The sequence below is a fragment of the Sitodiplosis mosellana genome, unplaced genomic scaffold (genome assembly GCF_009176505.1).
Source record: "Sitodiplosis mosellana isolate CC-2019 unplaced genomic scaffold, AAFC_SMos_1.0 Smas_scaffold_3, whole genome shotgun sequence".
NCBI classification, from domain to species: Eukaryota; Metazoa; Arthropoda; class Insecta; order Diptera; family Cecidomyiidae; genus Sitodiplosis; species Sitodiplosis mosellana.
Window position 1 is genome coordinate 5881795 of NW_022595246.1, and position 19221 is coordinate 5901015.

The following is a 19221-nucleotide window of genomic DNA, read 5'->3' on the forward strand; positions in this document are numbered from 1 at the left end:
TGCGTCTTATCGTATGTGAACATTCCAGCAATTGAAATAACAATAACAACCATGCCAATTATTTGCGCAACAAGCTCACGCGACACTTTTTTTTTGTTCTTCTTCTTCTTTCTCAGTTTTTTTTTTCTCTCGCTTTTATTCATTCACTCTCTTGCCTTTGTGTTTTCTTCGTCTTCATTCTTACAGTACTTCTGTTTTTGTACTTCGTTGTTATACTCCTCGTTGGTTATCGAATGCGGTGAATTGTTTCTCCCTTTCTCTCCCTCTCTCTCTGCCAGCGTTCAATTGTTGTTGTTCTTGTTGCCATTACGATTTCAATTCGTGTTCTATTGCTGCGATCCGCTGTCTTTTGATGGGTCGCCTGAACGACACGGTCGTTCATTCGTTTGATTCATCGAAAGTGAATATGCAAAGGGAATGAAGAAAGATATGTCAGCACTTTGGTGGTGTGACTGATTTTCGTAGTTTGTCCATATGCGAAAAAAAATGAATGCATCGCCAAAGTCATTGCTTAAGAGTGTAAATGGTCACTTGAAGACGTCATCACTTTTGAATCCACATGAATTAGCCAATAGAATTTGATGGTTTCAAAGCATTTCTTTTTATGTGTGTGCCGTTGTTCAAGTCGGATGTAGCTTATCGCCATAAAAGTGAGTTCAATGTATCCCCTTCGATTTCGGAGATTATTCAACTTTTTGATATTTTTCATATGTTTAAGCCAGTTGATGGCCCTCATTTCAACCGTTTCGACAGGAAAAAAACACACTCACACATAAATAGGAACCAAAAAAAACGAAGAAAAAAGAACACATACGATCGAAGAAATGTGGAAAAGTGAAAAACATGCAAAAGAAGTGTTTAACTGAAGAAGACGAAGCTCATTTCTCGCGGCGGAGGTGATCGACGTCTAAAAATAGACGAAAAGAGACGAAACAGTTTTTGCTTCAAATTTGTTTTTTTCTTTCCTCTTCGTTTCGTCGGTGTGCGTTTTGCTCAGTGTGTTGTTGGCTTCGCATTCGCGTTTCATTTAATTTGGTGCCGTTCTTCTTTCGGGCTATACTTTGCGGTAATGAGTGGAAAAAAGAGATCGATTTTCATTCTTTTAGGACCAAAAATAAAATAAAAACAGACACACATTAATGCGCGAGCTCATAAAATGTACCAGTTAACAATGAACCAGAAATAGAACGGTGGTTCCGAACGGAAAACAACGGCAACAAACTTCTTTAACAGCGCGCAGTATCGTTGTTATTTTTCTTCTGTCTTTTTCCATTGGAATGCGAGAGAGATGAAAACGAAAATACCGTTTCCTTGTGTAGCGAAAAGATAAAAGCAGAAAACGATTGATGATGCGCAATAGCTTCAAAAACCACACCAACAATAACAAAAACAACAGCAAACGACAAAAAATGATCTTGCGTTGTGTGTTTTTTTTTTCTTTTCTTCTGTCGCACACTATGAGGATGGCTAACAAAACGGACTGATGTAGCACGGCGACAAAACATTGATAACGGACACGCTCATTGGTCATATGTCATATCAAAGACGTTTCTCTCGAAACAATACAGAGTTCAACTAATATTGTTTACGCTCTTTGTCTTGTATCTTTCGGGTACCACAAGTAAAGCCAAGCCAAGCCAAAACCATTCAGGTACTTTGCGAATGTCATCGAAAGTCAAAAGTCCAGTCCATGTTGGTGCGCAAACCGAGATAAACAACACACACTCTCTCGCAATCGAACACATGTACTCGCCATGAATGAAGACAACAACTGGCAAGTTCTTGGATAGAAATTAACAAGCTGTCAAGGGAAAAATGAATCATTGACAAAAGTTTCCACTTGGACAATGAGACATTCTGATCGGCTGTACTGTGTGGCATGAATAGTTCATAAATTTTTTTTTTCGCATTCATTCAATGCAAAGAAGAAAGAAAACCGAAAAATATATTCTATGCAAAGTCATAAAGATCATCGTCATTGCGGCTGGTTGTTGTACACAATATTATGGGCACGGCCTTCGAAGTGATATCTTTTGGTTTATTTCATTCGGTATCTGCGCTTTTTTTTCGATCTTCTCATTCGTATGCTGTGTTTTTTCTCTTGCGCCCGCTGCTGCGATCGGTACATGACGATCGCAAATAAACATACCGTAAATTTTCCCTTTTCACGCATCTCGTTCTCTTATTCACTCTTTCGGTCGCCCTCACACATCGATGCCGCGAAAAGAAAATCGAATCAATATATATGTGTGATAAACATATTGCTTCGTTACGTGTACAGAAATGAAGAGACCTCTAACAATACTAGGCCACCTTGATAATTGATTCGGCTCAGTTTTTTTTTGCACGTTTTTCATGTTTGGTTTTTGTTTTGCTTTTGCTTTTGTACGTGGTGCGCTTTTCTACTTTGCTCTCTGTCTCTTCTGCGAACTTCGGCGTTTGATGTATGTGATTCAAGCTGTGTGCTGTTCAACGTTCGTTTGTGCTAGCTAGCCAGCCAGCTTGACATGTATTCGGTGTGCGCACGGTGCGCGCGTTCGCGCACACACTTGCTTCACATGTAATAATGAACAGACATCAAGTATTCAATGTACGTAACGAAAATGAGGCTACCACATATGTTACGTCTATCTATCGCTTAAACGATGTGACAAATGTATGTCTCACCGTCCATATCTGTAACACGATTGACTTTGCCTTTGTCGCTTGGCTGTTTGGTGTGTGCGCTTTTTTTCGGTTGTTCGTTGGTGTTGCGTTCTGTTTCTTTCTCTCTCTCTCTCTCTCTCTCTCTCTCTCTCCTTCTTCTTCGTCTCTGTTCATTGTGTATTTACTTTTGTCTGTGTCAAATTTGTCGCTTTGAGTGAGTCTCTCACGCGATTAACCATGGCAAGAATGCTCAATATACCTTTAATCATCATTATATACAGACTGCAATTGCAGCATTGAATACATAGCCAAAGCAAAGCCTCTTTTGCATTTGCGGTTGGTTTACACGCCTCTTTTACAAATCCAACCAGCGAACAAATTAAATGATAAATACTACATCAATAATAAGCATGGAAATTATAAGTTTTTAATGCTAATTTGGCGTTTATTTTCCCAATCGAATCACATTCAACACCAATTCGCAGCGGTAATAACTGCGAGAGAAGTTTGCCGATTGATATTAACTTCTACTCAGGCGCTCATGATATCATGGCGCATTATCACCATTATGGCTACGAAACGAAACGAAGCGAGAAAAAAATAGTAACCAACAACTCGGTAATTGATGCAAAACATTCATGCATTATGCATTAGAAAATACGTTCTCTGAAGGATAATCGAGCTGCACTTGAAGAGCAGAGCGACAGAATGTAATTGCAACTGGCAAATGCACACGGTGTGTACAAGCAAAACGTGCGCCATGCGTCAGCCACATAGATACCTAATTTAGGTATCCGTTGCAAATTGAAGAGAAGAAAAAAAAATAGAATAATATCGCTTCACAACGTCATTGTTTCATCAAATTAGGTGCTGGTTTTTATTGCCATGAATTTACAAGTGCGTTCAGATTCTTCTCCTGTTTTCGTGCGCACTTTTTTTCTATTCTTTCTGTTCGTCGTCGTCGTCGTCGACATCGCTCAACCGCACACTCATAATGCTCATGAGATTCTTAGCAAATCGCCTGATTGATTCACAGCGAGCGTCCGTCTCACTAATCTCTCAGTTTTAAAAGTTGGTGGCCAAGAATTTTTTTCTAATTACTTTTGCAAAATGCGACGACAAAACATGTTCTTCCATTTTGAAAGTTGTGAGCAAAAGGTGAGCCTCTTTTTCGAAAATGCGTTTCAAATGCTTGATATTCTAGCCAAAATGCGCGGAATTTTGTCGTTTAACGATCGTCATGAATCGAAGTTCTTCCATAATTAGTCGGGCATCGGGGAATTTTTCTGTGCACAAAGTAGGAAACAACAGAAAATATTGTATGGCGCATTCATCAGTAGTACAAAAACAAAAGATTGGAGTAGCGAGAGCGCGAGTTAATGTTTTTTTTTCTTTCTTTTCATAAACAAATGAAATATTCATATTTTTCCTCTATCTCTACACGCAGCGAGAGTGTCACTGGCACCGCTAAAATCAAATAAACCTGCACATGGATGCAAACGAATGCGCGTAAAACGTTGTCGTTGCATGTGTGGCCGTGCATCTTTTTTCATTTCTATACCATCAGCTATGGTTATCTCTTTCCGTAGCGGCTGTTGTTGTTGTTGTGCATCCCGAAAATTGTTCGCCGAGTTCAACAGAATTTGAGCAAACAAAGACGTTGTACAACGTCACACACACTTTTATTGACGGTTGTGAAATTTCATTTATAAAAAAGAACAAATCGTGCACAAGCACAAGTACAAGCACACAGCGACCAATGAAAGTGTGCACCAAAATTTCTCAGTGTGAGAAATTATCTGCAAGATTGTTTTATATTTGAATATGATTGCGTTGTCCAAATAAAATCGATGAATAAGTGATTAAGATAGTGAGTAAAAGAGACGAAATAGCTAACTGATTTCCTATTGATTGATTCCATCGATGTGATTTCAATTTTATTTTACAGCCACACTTATTCCGATTACGAAAAGGAAGCCAAGGGTGCAATGACACTCGCGTTACAAATTGATACAGATGTCTGCTGATAACAACGTAACTGAAAACGTAAAAAATGCCGCAAAATTCACCTCGTTCATGAAATTCACTAGCTCATGTTCAATAAGCTAATTTAAGATGCTTTCAATATACTTTACGTTCAATATATACATAGGTATACAGCGATCTATTTTGCAGGAAAAAAAAGACATTCACCTGACAAAAAAAAAGATACTCTGTTTCAAACATTTGGCATACCGTTAGTATGTACAGTACAACGACGTCACGAAAAACACGAAAATCCAATCAAACAGATTTGCTTGTCTAGAAAAAAATGTTTATTATTTTTTCCCTTTATTAAGAAGCGCATGGGCTTCATTTGTTTCACTTTACAATATTTCACATTACATAAATTATTCGGTTGTTAGCTGAATCCCGTTTCATTTTTTTTTGTTCTGCTTTGTTGCAAATAGATCATTATAGGTGTCTGAGCTATTCTGGACTCAAATTACATTATTAGATAATTGTAAAAACATCGAAAACGATAAAAACGAAAAGAACAATTTTGGTTCACTCATTCCAATTTGTAGTGTTTTGTTGTTGTTTTATTCCGATTGATTAATAAATAGAAACTTTTACCAAATTAAAAAGAAATTATTGATCGCAACACAGGTTTAAGATGAAGAAAAAAAAACAATTAAAATCTATTACTGGTGGTTTGTTGTTTGTTCGCAATGATAATTTGCTTGCGTTTTTTTTTCGCCTATAACGCTTTAAAACTTGAGTTGAGCTATGCTGTGGAATGAATTTTTGGCTCAGCTGCATTGTTGAACCAAAATGTTCCAGCTTTTATTTGATTACGCCACTACATCTTTCTTCTTCTTCTTCTTATTCTTCATTTTTTTTTTTTGTAAAATTTGTTTTATTTTCATTTATTGTGAATATCTAATTTTTTTATTCATTCCGTGTTTATATGCGAGAGTTGGTTATATGAAATATAATTATAGATTTATTTGTTATCTCTGGGGCAAAGCTCTCAAAGAGACAATTAACTAAGTGTTTTTTTTCTTGTTGTTTTTGTTTTTATGATAGAAGATAAGTGAATTGAAAAAAAAAATCGGTTCCATTCTGTAGAAAACTTTTTCTTTTGGCAAAAAAAAAACTTTCTCATCCCGTTAAGTTTACTGAGTTTGACATTGAACGCCGGCACCTCGTCCAGGATGGCCATCGTCATCACTGTCGTAGGCATCTTGTCGATTGTCCGTGTCGTGGTCTGGATCGTATTCATGCCAATTCACTTCTTCGACATTTTCGCCGGTTGGCATCACAAATGGAGGTCGTGGCCCGAGCAACTCTTCGATCCGCTTCAGTTGATTGGGTTTCATTTCGTATTTGGCCGGATATTCAATGTTGAACCGAATATAGAGATTGCCCTTTTCGAATGGGTTTCGATGAATGGGCATTCCTTCGCCTTTTACTGCTTTAATTGTATCCTTCTTGATCACATCGCCCGGAGCACATTTCAGCACCAAATTCCGACCATCCAAATGTTTAATCGGAAATTGGAAGCCGCATAGGGCTTCGGTCAATGTGATTGTGTGCACAATGATTAAATTGTCACCGGATCGCTCGAAAAAATCGTGTGGCTGCTGTACCAATACAACGACTACATCACCAGCATCTTTGCAATCAGCAATTTGATTTCCTTCGCCCTTGAATGTAATCTTTTGGCCATGTTTCATGCCTTTATCGATATGCACCTCGAACGTTTTGTCTTCAGACACCACCCGTTGGCCTTTGCATTGTTTGCAACGATCGCTATCTGAGAACGATTCACCTTTGCCACTGCAGTCAGGGCAACGTGCATGGATTTGTCGGGCGATTCCAGGGCCAAGCTGTTGAATTGTCACCTGTTTGATGTAGGACAATTTGGATAAGTTGAATGAGTTTTGGAGTAAATGCTTTGATTGTTTTAAAAGATACTTCTTGATTGCATTAAAAATTGACGTTTTCAAACCAAATTTATACATTTTCATCTGACTTTCGAATGATTCTAACAGTTTCAACCTAATTTCAATTACCTTAGTTCCACTGCCTTGGCATGTGCTACATTTTTTTGCTGAGCCAGCCTTTCCACCGCGGCCATCGCAGGTTTTGCAGATCTTTTGCAGGCGTTTCACTTCGACTGGTATCACTACATTTCCGTTGTACAGCTGCTCGAGTGTGACAGTTTGTTGTTGGACTTCTGGATTGGGTTTGCGAGCTGAATGGCCACCCATGCCACCCATACCGCCCATGCCGCCCATTCCACCGAAGAAACCACCAAACATACGACCAAAAAAGTCATCGGCTGCCGAATCACCGCCATCCTGCAATCCCTTCAAACCATATCGATCGTATGTCGCACGTTTCTCTGGGTCAGACAGAACTTCATAGGCAAACGATATTTCTTTGAATTTATCGCCTGCTTCCGGGTTCTTATCCGGATGAAATTCTTTGGCAAGCTTACGATAGTTCTGCAAACGAAAACCAAGAAAAAAAAACAGAAGAAATAACACAGTTGAGTAAATTCGATAAAATCACGGAAGATGTAAACACAGCGGCAATTTTACATAATTGTGCAATGTATATTAGTTCATTTGCTATGAACCGTGTACGCGTCAAGTGTAATTACAACTGGTTTATGTATAGACTGTGTTGAAAATTTAATTCAATTTTTTTTACGACGTCACAACACTTCTGATGCATTTGTATGGTTATGGGAAAAAAACCATCGCAAATCAGTGTTTGAAGAGAGAGAAAAAAACCATCCTACACACTTTCAATCAACTAAGACGAATGGATCAACTAAGACGCAATTTTCAAGGTTTTCGCGACATTCATTGCAATCCAATTTATAGAACTGTCATCGATAAACTGATGTGCACACGTGAATAAAGCGCATTTTAATTTTGTAAATGTTTCTTTATCCCTATCGACACTAGACCACACATTTGCAAGTTCACATGAATTTTTTTTTTTCATATTGCAGAATGACTCAAATTTTTTACACGCGATTTCAACACTTCGATGACAATTTGATAACCACACTAATAATCACAATATGTTTGTCGCAATTTTCTCATTCAGAAAATCAACAGAAACTTACCTTTTTTATTTCGCTATCGGTTGCATTTCGGCTTACACCTAGAACATCGTAGAGCTTGTTGTCCGACATTTTTTATTTTAATGTGAAAAAAGGAAAAATCACTTTTCTTGCAGAGTTTTTGTGTTAGAAACGAGTAAACAATTTGGAGACTGTTACTACTTTGTGTGTTTGACACTTACAAATCAACTAAAACATGCTGAATGTGTCAAATGCGGCAAGTGACGAATTGCAATTGGCGAACACTTTTGTGAAATTCTTACTCGGTTGCTATGATTGTATTTGCTCAAGTTCAGGTCAAAATACACGATTTTCATTTTATCATTGAAAAAAATCCCAGTTCTCATAAAAAAATCATTGTTTTGAATGAAAACGCATTGCATTTTTCGAAGGTTACTATCTGTGGAGACATTTGGTGGAAATTTGAACTAAAATTCGCGCGAAACCAATGACACTTGCAAACAGCACATCAACAAGTTTGAAAAGTGATTCGATGTAAACATGGATATTTTTGGCGACGATATCGATAGTTTCTATCACAACGATGACGAGCTGAATGAAAATATTCGCGAGCAAAATGTTATTGAAGAAGCCGATGAAGACAATGGCGAAAAGGATGGAGATGGAAAATTAGACGAGAATAGTGAACCAATCAAAGTTGAAGCAAAGAAACGGTCAGTGCGACGACCACAGGTAAGCTAGTGAATCTTTCAACTAAAAGCAATGAATTTGAAACAAAAATAAGAAATTCATAACAATGTCCTTGGTTTCAGTTGCGTTTAAATGTGGAGCGTTTGAAATCCGATCGTGGCATTCACACCGTCGAAGATTATTTCAAAGATTTTAAATGCCGTGGCAAGGGCCATGAGCGTGAAGATTTGAATGCAGTGATGAAACGATTGGAACATTGGGCACATCGTCTGTATCCAAACTATCAGTTCGATGATTTTGTGGCTCAGGTGGAGAAACTTGGTCGAAAAAAGGAAATCCAAACGCATATGTATCGCTATCGACACGGTTTGTTGGATGATCTGAATAAGAACAAGGGCAACGAAGATGAAGAGGTGCGTGAAGAAGGCGAAAATCACATGGAAGGAATTGAACCCATCGACGAAATGGACGAAATTATAGACCAGCAAATTCAGAATTACACAATGGCACCCAGAACACCGGCACATGAACGTACATTTGAATCGATTCGCAGTAGCATGATTGCAACGCCAAGACTTCGTGACCAACATCCGATCGAGGCATCAACACCAATTGCCAAACCAGTTGAAAGTGCACCGGTTACAAAACCGGCTCTAACATCCGAACAAATGGCAAAGATAGCTGAAAATCGTCGTTTGGCACAGGAACGGTTGCGCCTTAAGAAATTGGAAGCTGAAAAGGCTGCCGCCGCTGCTGCAGCAGCCGCTTTAAACACCGAAAATGCGGAAAATGAAGAATTTACATAATCATAATAGTTAGAACTTTATTCATTAAGCGCGATAAAATGTTAATAAAATAAAACGTAAGGCAACGGCTCACACACTCATTGTGAATTGTGAACGAAACCTTACACCTAACCTCAATTATGTTGCCAATCTGTCAAAAAAAAAATAGAATGTATTGTTCTTGGTTTGTCATTTGAAAGCCGTCTGACTCAAGCCACGTTTTGATTGAATTTCACAACGTCAAATCAAATTCAGTCATTGTGTCTTTTGTCTCTAACTGGAGCAAGTTGAATAAAAAGCATTAAAATCAATCAAAATGGTGTTGGATTTGGATTTATTCCGTAAAGATAAGGGCGGCGACCCGGATAAAATTCGTGAAAACCAAAAGTTGCGTTTCAAAGATTTGAATCTGGTGGAAACAGTGATTTCGTGCGATGGAGAATGGCGAAAGAATGTATCGGCACGGGATAATCTGAATAAATTAAAAAATCGATGCAGCAAAGAGGTCGGCGAAAAAATGAAGAAGAAACAAGAGCCGGGCGATGAAAATGAGCCAGTTCCAGAGGATATTATCGCAGATTTGGAGAATGTGACCGGTGACCGATTGAAAGAACTCACGATAAATCAAATCAAAAAGACCCGTGTACTCATCGACGCCGCTCTCGTTAACACCGAAGCCAAAATAGTCGAATTGGAAGTCACGAGAAATACAGCGTTGCGTGAAGTTGGCAATCATTTACATACCAGCGTGCCGGTCAGTGATAATGAGGATGAGAACAAGGTTGAACGCACTTTTGGCGATTGCTCGGCCAAAGGCAAATATTCACACGTCGATTTGATTGTTATGATCGATGGTGTGAACTCCGATAAAGGTGCCGTCGTCTCTGGTGGACGTGGCTACTTCTTAATCGGTCCAGCCGTATTTTTAGAACAAGCTCTCATTCAATTCGCTCTTCATTCACTCTACGATAAAGATTACACTCCATTGTATACGCCATTCTTTATGCGCAAAGAGGTAAGAATTTAATTTCATGTTTCAAGACCTGAATTTTCCTTCATCATTGGATTTTTATTTTGTTTCGATTGAATTTAGTTTTATTCATAAATGTGAACAATTTATCAATTTTCAGGTTATGCAGGAAGTCGCTCAATTATCGCAATTCGACGAAGAATTGTACAAGGTGATCGGAAAAGGCGGTGAAAAGGGCGAAACAACCGATGAAAAATACTTAATTGCCACTTCGGAACAACCAATTGCTGCATATCATCGTGACGAATGGATCCCAGAAGGATCACTTCCAATTAAGTGAGTTGATTAAAAAGCAAGTTCGTGGAATAATCACCTGTACTCGATTGAACTTGTTAAAAAAGTTCAAATGTTTTCAAGTTTTTTTTATCTAATATTTACTTTTCCACTGACTCATTCAAGGTATGCTGGAATCTCAACATGTTTCCGTCAAGAGGTCGGCTCCCATGGTCGTGACACTCGCGGTATTTTCCGTGTACATCAATTCGAAAAGATCGAACAATTCGTATTGACCTCACCGCATGACAATAAATCATGGGAAATGATGGACGAAATGATTTCGAACGCTGAAAACTTCTACCAAGCCCTTGGCATTCCATATCGTGTCGTAAACATTGTTTCGGGCGCATTAAATCATGCCGCTTCGAAAAAGCTCGACTTAGAAGCATGGTTCGCTGGTTCAGGTGCATTCCGTGAATTAGTTTCATGCAGTAACTGTTTGGAGTACCAGGCTCGACGTTTACTTGTGCGTTACGGCCAAACGAAGAAGATGAATGCTAACACTGAATTTGTTCATATGTAAGTTGACAATAAAAAAAAATTGATTAATTTTCCTTCCCCCACGCCAGAATACCGAACAATATTGCTAACATATATGTTTTCACCATTTGCAGGTTGAATGCCACAATGTGCGCAACGACTCGTGTTATTTGTGCCATTTTGGAGACACATCAAACGGAAACTGGTGTTAAAGTGCCCGAAGTATTGAAAAGATACATGCCAGCCAAATACCAAGATGAAATTCCGTTTGTCAAACCGGCTCCAATCGATGTTGAAGCTGCTGCCGCTGCCGCCAAGAAAAATAAAGGCAAAAAATAAACTCGCTTCATCACATCGAAACATCGACGCATTTTAAACTGAAAATTCTACTGCTAGCATTAATAAACATCCAACTTTTTTTATACTTTATTTTTTATTTCTTTTTTTGCAAAATTGTTATTATGCTAAAAGTAATACATAAAAATTCAGCTAAATTAATGAACACGGTGTCTAATTTGATGGAATGACCATCGCATGCGGCGTGCGATGCCAAAAAAATAAACAATTATACAGGTAGAGGCAACAAATATGATGAACTTCATATTTTTGCTAAAAGGATAGTAAATAAAATAAAGGGAATAAAAGAGGGGCCTATACAAGTATTGGTTAGCTCTCACTTTCAGCTTCTGCAATTAATTTCATAATATTCATTTGTAAAATTCGGGACTTTGGTTTATTCATATTACGCATAACTTCGGCGACAAAATTCCCAAAAATATCAAATTCATCCTGTTTCCTACTCGTAGTTGCGACTGGTGTGCTTGAGATCACTTCAATGTTTGTTCCATTGTTCATCATCGTACTTTGCTTCATACCATCATCCGTTATGAGTTCCTCTTCAAATGTTGTGAATATATCATTCGAGGTGGCATTTGCAAACGACTCTTCAATTATATTCGATGATAACGAAAGACTCTTTTCAACATTAAGTTTATGCGAATCATCACTGATGATTTGGTACGTTGTTTGCTGCTTCTTCGGTGAGGTTTTTTCTGTTGAATCATAATTTTTTGCCGTTAATAAATTGTAACGAATCAATTTTTCTAGTTGTAAATCACCGAAAATGTAAATTTACTAACGTTTTTTGGCTCTTGGTTCGCATATGGCTTCTTCATAGGCAACGGCATCATTGGGCAATACAATTGTCTCTGATGAAATGTAATGATCGTGATCACCACTTATCAGGAATTCTTCAACGTCAGTTTCCTCCCTGCAAATGGTGCAATTTTGTCAGTGAGTATTTTGAATGGAGAATCGCTCTTTGTGAACAAATAATCTCTAGAACAAAGAATTGTTCAAAGCATAATAGAATCGAAAGAACTCACTCAATTTCCTCGTATTGAATGTTTTTGTCATCGTCCATAATCGGATCCAAAAAGCTTAACATATCATAATATCGATACTTTGGCTTTCCATCACCACCAATGTTGGCTATCCGTCGCACTTTGTGGTATCGATCTCGAATATTCTTCCAGATTTTCGGTATTTTTTGAAGTGGTATCAAGTGATTCAAGGCTTCATAAATTTCAGTCCATTGTTGACGTCGTAAAACATGTTTCACTCCTTTTTCCTGTACAGTTTGCGGTTTGTATAATAATGGTCGCTTCGCCACTTCGGATATTAGGATTTCGTTGATATCTGGAATACATCAAATCAGTTATTATTCAACTTGAATCAAATAAAAAATTAGGAAATATTTTTGTAGAAACTCCACTTTGGATTTCATTTCAAACTCACCATGCACTAAATACTCGTCATCTCCGTCATTGGTGTCGAAATGTTCAGTATCTGCAAAAATTCACACCAATTTTATATCAATAGCAATCAACAGATGTTTATGAAACTGGTGAAGAAAATGATTTGAAAGTAACCTTTGTCCATTTCGCCGTCTGACTCCTTTTTAATAAGGTGTATCGTGTTGTCTGGATCTTTCTTAACGCGAAATATTTGGTTCAAGGAGATATTGTGTTGTTTTCGTAAATGTTTGCTCAGGTTCCCTGTCGAAGTAGATCGTTGGTATTTTTTGATTCGTCTATTGAAGAAACAATGGGTACAATAAACGTGCTTTTTGTCCACTGCATCGTGGTGCTTAATGGCTCCAAAATGCTTCCACACACCACTCGACGATTTATCACTGCGATCATTCAAAATCGTAAATTCTGGATTATAATCGGTTATATTGATATTGATATCTGGAGCTTCAATTAGCTCGATAAAGGTCTCTTCCATATTTCCTTCTTTTGGCTCTAATTAAACTTAAGTCGAACAATTTTCGACTGCTTAACTCGATAATCAAATCAATTTTCTACAAAAATCACATAATTGAGCACATTTGCGCCGAAACAATCAAAACATCTGTGGAAAACTATTTTTGACACTTCTTCAAAAACAAACGACCAAACAATGAAGACAAAAATAAACAAGCCAGTGCACGGCTACGTTTTTGGCTTTGATCCGAAGAGATGCAAGACGCAATGATTTTTCACTCGAGCTGATGAAATAATCACTATTTTGCGTTGTCAAATCGGTTTTGATGGTTTTATGGCTCATATAGCGCCATCTGATGAGAATAAACCGCAACTAAATGACTTGCCATCGATGCAGCGTTATCCGCTGAAACTGCTTGGTTTTTTTATCATTTTCACGGTTTTCAATTTTAAATATTGCAGTTTAAATAGGAAAATCGTTAAAATTAACAAAAGATCGTAAATTAACGTCGATTTTAGGATCAAAATCTGTTGAATCAAATTATTCAGAATCAAACGAGCATGCATTCAAATTCGAATCCTTGCGATGGCAACACCCGAAGTTTTATCAGTGTGTACATAGTGTCAAAATTTGATGAAACCAGAGCAAGCATCATGAGCATTGAGCTACACACGCACACATGGACACATGCACGGGATTTCGCATTTGCTGCTGATGTTTATATTTTGTCTTGCGTTTTGTTATTTTCGGTCTTTGCGTGTTCGTCTCCACACACAAACTGAGTGAAATCATTTAGCTCGCAACGAATTGCGGATACCTTTGCTGTGCAAAATCATTTTTTGCGTGTATTGTGTGTGCACAGTCGCTCATTTAACCGGTTGATTGAACGCAGTGTGATATTAATATCGTGCCATTATTATTCAGAAAGAGAAAAAAAAACACCGATAGATTTTCAATTCCATTAGAATAAAGAAGACGTTTCGTAGCAGTGTTAATTTGTGATTGATTGTGAATTGGTACGTGCGCTAGAATAATCGGTCAGAATCATTTGAGATTCTTTTTACGTAATTGAAAATTATTGAGCAAAAATACTGGCAAAAGTGAACCCTGAAATAAATGTAGGGAAAACGTATGGAAACGTGATGAGTGTGTCATGAAATATGAATTGGCAGAGTTCCAAAATGTTGTCATACAGATACCATTTTTTGCTAGCAAAAATCTCGTTTTCTGCCGCATCCAAGCGCTGTTGTTATTTCAGTTTTACTGAGTTTCAAAGGCACTTTCAGAAAGAATTCCAACTTTTTGTTGTTGTTCAAGGCGAAGCAAAAGCGCAAATTCCAGTTGTTGCCATTGCAAATAAAGCCGCCAAAATAGGAAGCGATTTGGTCTTTGTTCTGAATAATGAACTTGAATGTAAATCAACAACACAGTGATTAGAAACTTGGTGAATCGGTGTTTTTATTTTCAATTGAATCCCTTGTTTACCGTGAATGTAGAAAAAAAATTAACATTGACACGAATTGCTGATAACTTTTTTTTCCTTTCAAAAATAGAGCACAAGAAGCATAGAAAATAGAAAATTCCCAGACAACTGATAACGCGATGAACAAGGGAAATACTTGGGCGATACGCGCGTTACTGACAAATAGTGATCATTACAAAATTCGATTATTGTTTTTTCTCAACGTCGTAAAATTGAATTCCGTGCTAGCTGGCCTATATATTCACGTTTTATGCGATTCGTTTCAGCTGATACGGATGCTTCAATGCAGCAAGAGCCCGGTTTATCTCTTCATTCATTCTGAAATTGACGTAAACAAAGTCTAGTAGCGCGCGGTTATCAGTCACTTGCATTTGATTTGACTTTTATGATTGGCATGTGCTGCTAAAATAAATTTTTCACTGCGAGCGGGTAAAAATCGATGGACAAGTGCAAAATTAGCTGAATCAAAATGTACGACGACATTGTCGACATTCCCCAGGCCATATACAGAGTTTCAAATACACGCTTCCCCTTTTTCAGCCGATGAACTCCTTTCGCAAATTTTGCACTCAAACAACCAATTTACCAACACCATGATGTGGTCGTCGTCGCACGCAACACCATACAAACACTTCACTCACACTTGTCAATTCACACTCTTCGCGTCCATATATAAAAATGATGTTGTTGTTGTTGTTGTTGTGGTGCTTATATTTGTGTACGCACTCCTCTCTAACTATTCGTGTTATTTTATCCGTTTCGTTTTTGCACCGCATAGATAACGAACGCAAGAAAGAGACGATCGACCAGTCCAACTGCACGGAGGAACCATCATAAAAAAGCAAATATGATTAGTAGTCGTTGTTTGAATACGGTGTTGAGCGGCAGTGCTCGTAAAAGTAGTCGCCTATCGGCAAAAAATCATCGTCATTTCAGCAGCTTATTATCAACGGCTGTGCCAAAAACATTTCAATCGTCGGTGAACTTCGAACAAGGCAACAAACGTACAATGGCATCGTTAACGAAAACGCTTACATTGGATTCAATCAATCCAAATGTCATCAAAATGGAATATGCTGTCCGTGGACCGTTGGTCATTCGTGCCGGTGAAATTGAAAAGGAAATTAAACAGGTAATGTGGCGTCGACTAGCAAAAAGACGAGAAAATTTTCCGTCTCTGTGATTGATTTCGTATATTTTTTTGCGTGTGTCTTTTTTCCGGGGTGCTAAGTGAAATAGATCAAAAATAGAACCACTAATAAAACTGTTGTCTGCATCACGTATATTTAATTCGCGAATGAAATTTGGATCGTGCTGCGCGCTGATTCTTGGTGTTTGTGTGATTTGGAATATCTATGCAAATTGATATTGTGTTGAATGTCATAGAATAATGTGACGCAAGGTTTTATTTGGTATTAAATTGTGAAAAAAATGCAGATTTCTCTGTTCCTTTGCGTCGTGTAAAATACAACTTAGTATTTAAATGCTCGACTTTGATTATTACTATGCTATGATAGCATTCGGTGTTGCTTTTCCACATTTTGTTTGCTTATCAAATTTGGTTGTTTTGTTTTGGAATACACCCAAAAGAAATCCGTTGTAATAAAACAGATATCAGTGTGTTTTCGCGACGTAGATGTCATGTGGACTACGTGCAGTTTTCTCATGAAAAAGAGAAAAAAAATACGAGAAACAGAGTGAATAAACTGAAAACGTCAATAAAACAATAGTCTAGATACATACACAATTCGACTCAAAAATCCCCTTAAAATTTCACTCGTTGCAAATACGCATGTTCATCACCTTTCTTCTCAAACGTTGGTGAATGGGCTTTTTCTAAACACCACATTTTCATCCGAAAACGTCACAATTTTTTTTGTTTCCATTTTTCTCAACGTTCAATACAATAACAAATGCTTTTCATCGTAACAAAAATATCGACTATGCTGCACTTCGACACTAATCAATGATTAGTAATCATGGAAAAAAAAATCCAATGAAAATAAAATGGTCGCGCCAACACCCAGCACTAAGTTTCAATAATTCATATCGATGTGTGAATTTGAAATGAGGTGCACAGCGATACACATGTTTGCTCCATTTCAACCGTTCATTTATTAAACGTTGGAATAGAAATACATGCAAATATGACTATTGTACCGAAATTGTGGCATAACAAAAAATTCTAAATGAAACACAAAAGAATTCAATTTGCGTGCTCACAATGTCAAATTGGTGGAATAATTGCAGAGCGAAATCAAAGTACTGTATGTGGGGGGCCTTATGTATGGTACGGATGTCAATGTTTTGTACACATTGACATTGATGAATAAAATTCGTTGTGCTTGAGTTTTGCGAGCACTTCAACATGATAGTTCAATTAGGCTCCGGACGTGTTTTCCCATTAAATTCCAACCATTTTTCTATTCGAATGCTTTGAACTTGTTTTTCATAAGCAGTGTTTTTTTTTCGTTTATGTTTTACAGGGCGTCAAGAAGCCGTTCAACGAAGTAATTCGTGCAAATATCGGTGATTGTCATGCTATGGGACAGCCATACATTACATTCCTACGAGATGTAAGTATTAACCAGAGTAAAAAAAATCCTCGTTTAATCCATAGATCGGTTTTGACGCTATGAAATCCAACTAGAATCGGCCGAATCGAATTAGAATGTTGCGATAAAGTTTTTATCTATTGACGGTTTATATCCAGTTTACACTAAGCATATAAACGGTTCCCAAACATCCATTTGCCTGTTGTTTTTTCTCTCACATCTCGACATTTGAATAGCAAGTGGCACCATGTGTTGTAATTATATATTCAGAATTAAATGCGAGAATTCTAAATTACAAATGGCAACAATATGGCTGGAGAGTATTCATTAAAACAATCCATTCCGTTTGATTGTTTTATGAGTTTCTGTAACCAAGCCGTGAATTGTTCAATTCATCATTCGTTTTGCAAATGTTCCTCTATGTTCGAAGAAACAAAAAAATGTAATACGTGATCACGCGCGGTTAATTTAATCTTGTCATTGTTTGACTTACACATACACTCTCTTTTTGCTCTTTGTTGTTTACGCTCTTCGATCCCAGTTAACTTATACAATAAAAGAAGCCGTTGAATATTGAACAATAAGTAGTAATAATTGCTAACGTAAAGTGAAAAATTGTCTATAAAATTCACCATTTCATGGAATTTTCGAGTAAGTCATGTTGATTGAATTTAATATTTAATCATAATCTGTTTCTTCTGACGTCCTCGTGATTTGGTATGAGCGATTGTCTTTCGTTGCGGCCTGATAAAATGCTCACATTAAATAACACAATTTGTTTCGACAACCTCCGTCATGGCAAATCGGCGATAACATTTATCGATGAGTGGTTCAAATGAATTGTTTGAATTGTAAATTTTTTTTTCTCAAGCTTGTGATAACATGTGTTTGTACAAAGCATGTATTGTACTTTTAATGTGCGGTGTATCGCAAGGTTTTTATAGGTCTCTTATTAGTATAATTAAATTAGAGATTAGGATTGCCAAACGACAGACGAACGTTAATTTACGTTCAGATTTGGATATTCATGAACTCATATGCATATATAATCACATTTTGACTAGGTATTGGCGCTAGTTGTTGATCCAACGAACTTCAACGAATCGAAATACCCGGATGATGCAAAGAAGCGTGCCCAAGCTATTCTCGATGGTTGCGGTGGTAAATCGGTTGGTGCTTACTCCGATTCAGCTGGAATTGAGATTATTCGACACCATGCAGCCGAATACATTCAAAACCGTGACGGTGGCATTCCTGCACGATGGGAAGATATATACTTGTGTGCCGGTGCATCGCAATCAATTAAAGCTGTGATGAGTTTATTGAATAAAAAAATCGATGGCCAGATTCCAGGTGTTATGGTGCCCATTCCACAGTATCCATTGTATTCGGCCACAATTGCCGAATTTGGAATGCAACAAGTTGGCTACTATTTGAATGAAGACACCAACTGGGGTCTGGACATTCCCGAATTGGAACGTTCTCTTACCGAAGCAAAGAAAGAATGTAATCCACGTGCTATTGTTGTTATTAATCCTGGAAATCCGACCGGTCAAGTATTAACGCGTGATAATATCCAAAATATTATCAAATTCGCACACGACCATAAGTTGTTCATCTTCGCCGATGAAGTATACCAAGACAATGTGTACGAAAAAGAATCGACCTTTCATTCGTTCAAGAAAGTCTTGATCGAAATGGGTGAACCATACAAAAATATGGAATTGGCCAGCTTTATGTCGTGCTCTAAGGGATATATGGGTAAATTACATCTCAGATAATATCTTATCTTTAGTTTTTGTAGTGAAAAAAAACTAAATTATTTGAATTGTTTTTGTCCGGCAGGTGAGTGCGGTATTCGTGGTGGATATGTGGAACTCATCAATTTGGAACCCACAGTCAAAGCCATGTACCAAAAATCGATT

At 37.6% G+C, this 19221-nt stretch overlaps 5 protein-coding genes across 5 annotated transcripts; 3 read left to right on the top strand and 2 right to left on the bottom strand.

The window, feature by feature from the left end:
* Nucleotides 1–5521: 5521 nt before the first annotated feature.
* LOC129566101 (dnaJ homolog subfamily A member 2-like) lies at nt 5522–7966 on the bottom strand. The gene is made up of 3 exons (XM_055441676.1): nt 7772–7966; nt 6705–7139; nt 5522–6533 (listed from the first exon to the last, which is right to left on the bottom strand). Exons 1-3 carry the CDS (start codon nt 7838–7840, stop codon nt 5805–5807), a joined length of 1233 nt encoding a protein of 410 aa, XP_055297651.1. The 5' UTR covers nt 7841–7966; the 3' UTR covers nt 5522–5804.
* Nucleotides 7917–9521, top strand: LOC129566102 (protein TIPIN homolog). Its single transcript, XM_055441677.1, has 2 exons — nt 7917–8461; nt 8542–9521. Exons 1-2 carry the CDS (start codon nt 8270–8272, stop codon nt 9223–9225), a joined length of 876 nt encoding a protein of 291 aa, XP_055297652.1. The 5' UTR covers nt 7917–8269; the 3' UTR covers nt 9226–9521.
* On the top strand, nt 9516–11488 carry LOC129566099 (serine--tRNA ligase, cytoplasmic). Its single transcript, XM_055441674.1, has 4 exons — nt 9516–10219; nt 10335–10510; nt 10634–11029; nt 11125–11488. Exons 1-4 carry the CDS (start codon nt 9521–9523, stop codon nt 11327–11329), a joined length of 1476 nt encoding a protein of 491 aa, XP_055297649.1. The 5' UTR covers nt 9516–9520; the 3' UTR covers nt 11330–11488.
* LOC129566100 (uncharacterized) lies at nt 11405–13818 on the bottom strand. The gene is made up of 5 exons (XM_055441675.1): nt 12922–13818; nt 12788–12838; nt 12376–12688; nt 12130–12260; nt 11405–12042 (listed from the first exon to the last, which is right to left on the bottom strand). Exons 1-5 carry the CDS (start codon nt 13277–13279, stop codon nt 11657–11659), a joined length of 1239 nt encoding a protein of 412 aa, XP_055297650.1. The 5' UTR covers nt 13280–13818; the 3' UTR covers nt 11405–11656.
* Nucleotides 13819–15588: 1770 nt separating this feature from the next.
* On the top strand, nt 15589–19221 carry LOC129566098 (alanine aminotransferase 1; the record flags this gene model as incomplete). The annotated part of the gene is given in 4 exon segments (XM_055441673.1): nt 15589–15873; nt 17228–17317; nt 18361–19057; nt 19142–19221. Coding segments are annotated over 4 exon segments (1152 nt in total), but the record flags the coding sequence as incomplete, so codon positions are not given.

Bases quoted from the DNA above. Each gene is read 5' to 3' on its own strand.
- LOC129566101 (XM_055441676.1), bottom strand. From the start codon at position 7,840: ATGTCGGACAACAAGCTCTACGATGTTCTAGGTGTAAGCCGAAATGCA. The intron at 7,140-7,771 runs GTAAGTTTCTGT...TTTCGTTTGCAG, and splicing joins CCGATAGCGAAATAAAAAAG to AACTATCGTAAGCTTGCCAA. The intron at 6,534-6,704 runs GTAATTGAAATT...TACATCAAACAG, and splicing joins GCCAAGGCAGTGGAACTAAG to GTGACAATTCAACAGCTTGG.
- LOC129566099 (XM_055441674.1), top strand. From the start codon at position 9,521: ATGGTGTTGGATTTGGATTTATTCCGTAAAGATAAGGGCGGCGACCCG. The intron at 10,220-10,334 runs GTAAGAATTTAA...ATCAATTTTCAG, and splicing joins CATTCTTTATGCGCAAAGAG to GTTATGCAGGAAGTCGCTCA. The intron at 11,030-11,124 runs GTAAGTTGACAA...CACCATTTGCAG, and splicing joins AACACTGAATTTGTTCATAT to GTTGAATGCCACAATGTGCG.
- LOC129566102 (XM_055441677.1), top strand. From the start codon at position 8,270: ATGGATATTTTTGGCGACGATATCGATAGTTTCTATCACAACGATGAC. The intron at 8,462-8,541 runs GTAAGCTAGTGA...CCTTGGTTTCAG, and splicing joins GGTCAGTGCGACGACCACAG to TTGCGTTTAAATGTGGAGCG.
- LOC129566100 (XM_055441675.1), bottom strand. From the start codon at position 13,279: ATGGAAGAGACCTTTATCGAGCTAATTGAAGCTCCAGATATCAATATC. The intron at 12,839-12,921 runs GTTACTTTCAAA...GAATTTTTGCAG, and splicing joins AGACGGCGAAATGGACAAAG to ATACTGAACATTTCGACACC. The intron at 12,261-12,375 runs GTGAGTTCTTTC...CACCATTTGCAG, and splicing joins ATTCAATACGAGGAAATTGA to GGAGGAAACTGACGTTGAAG.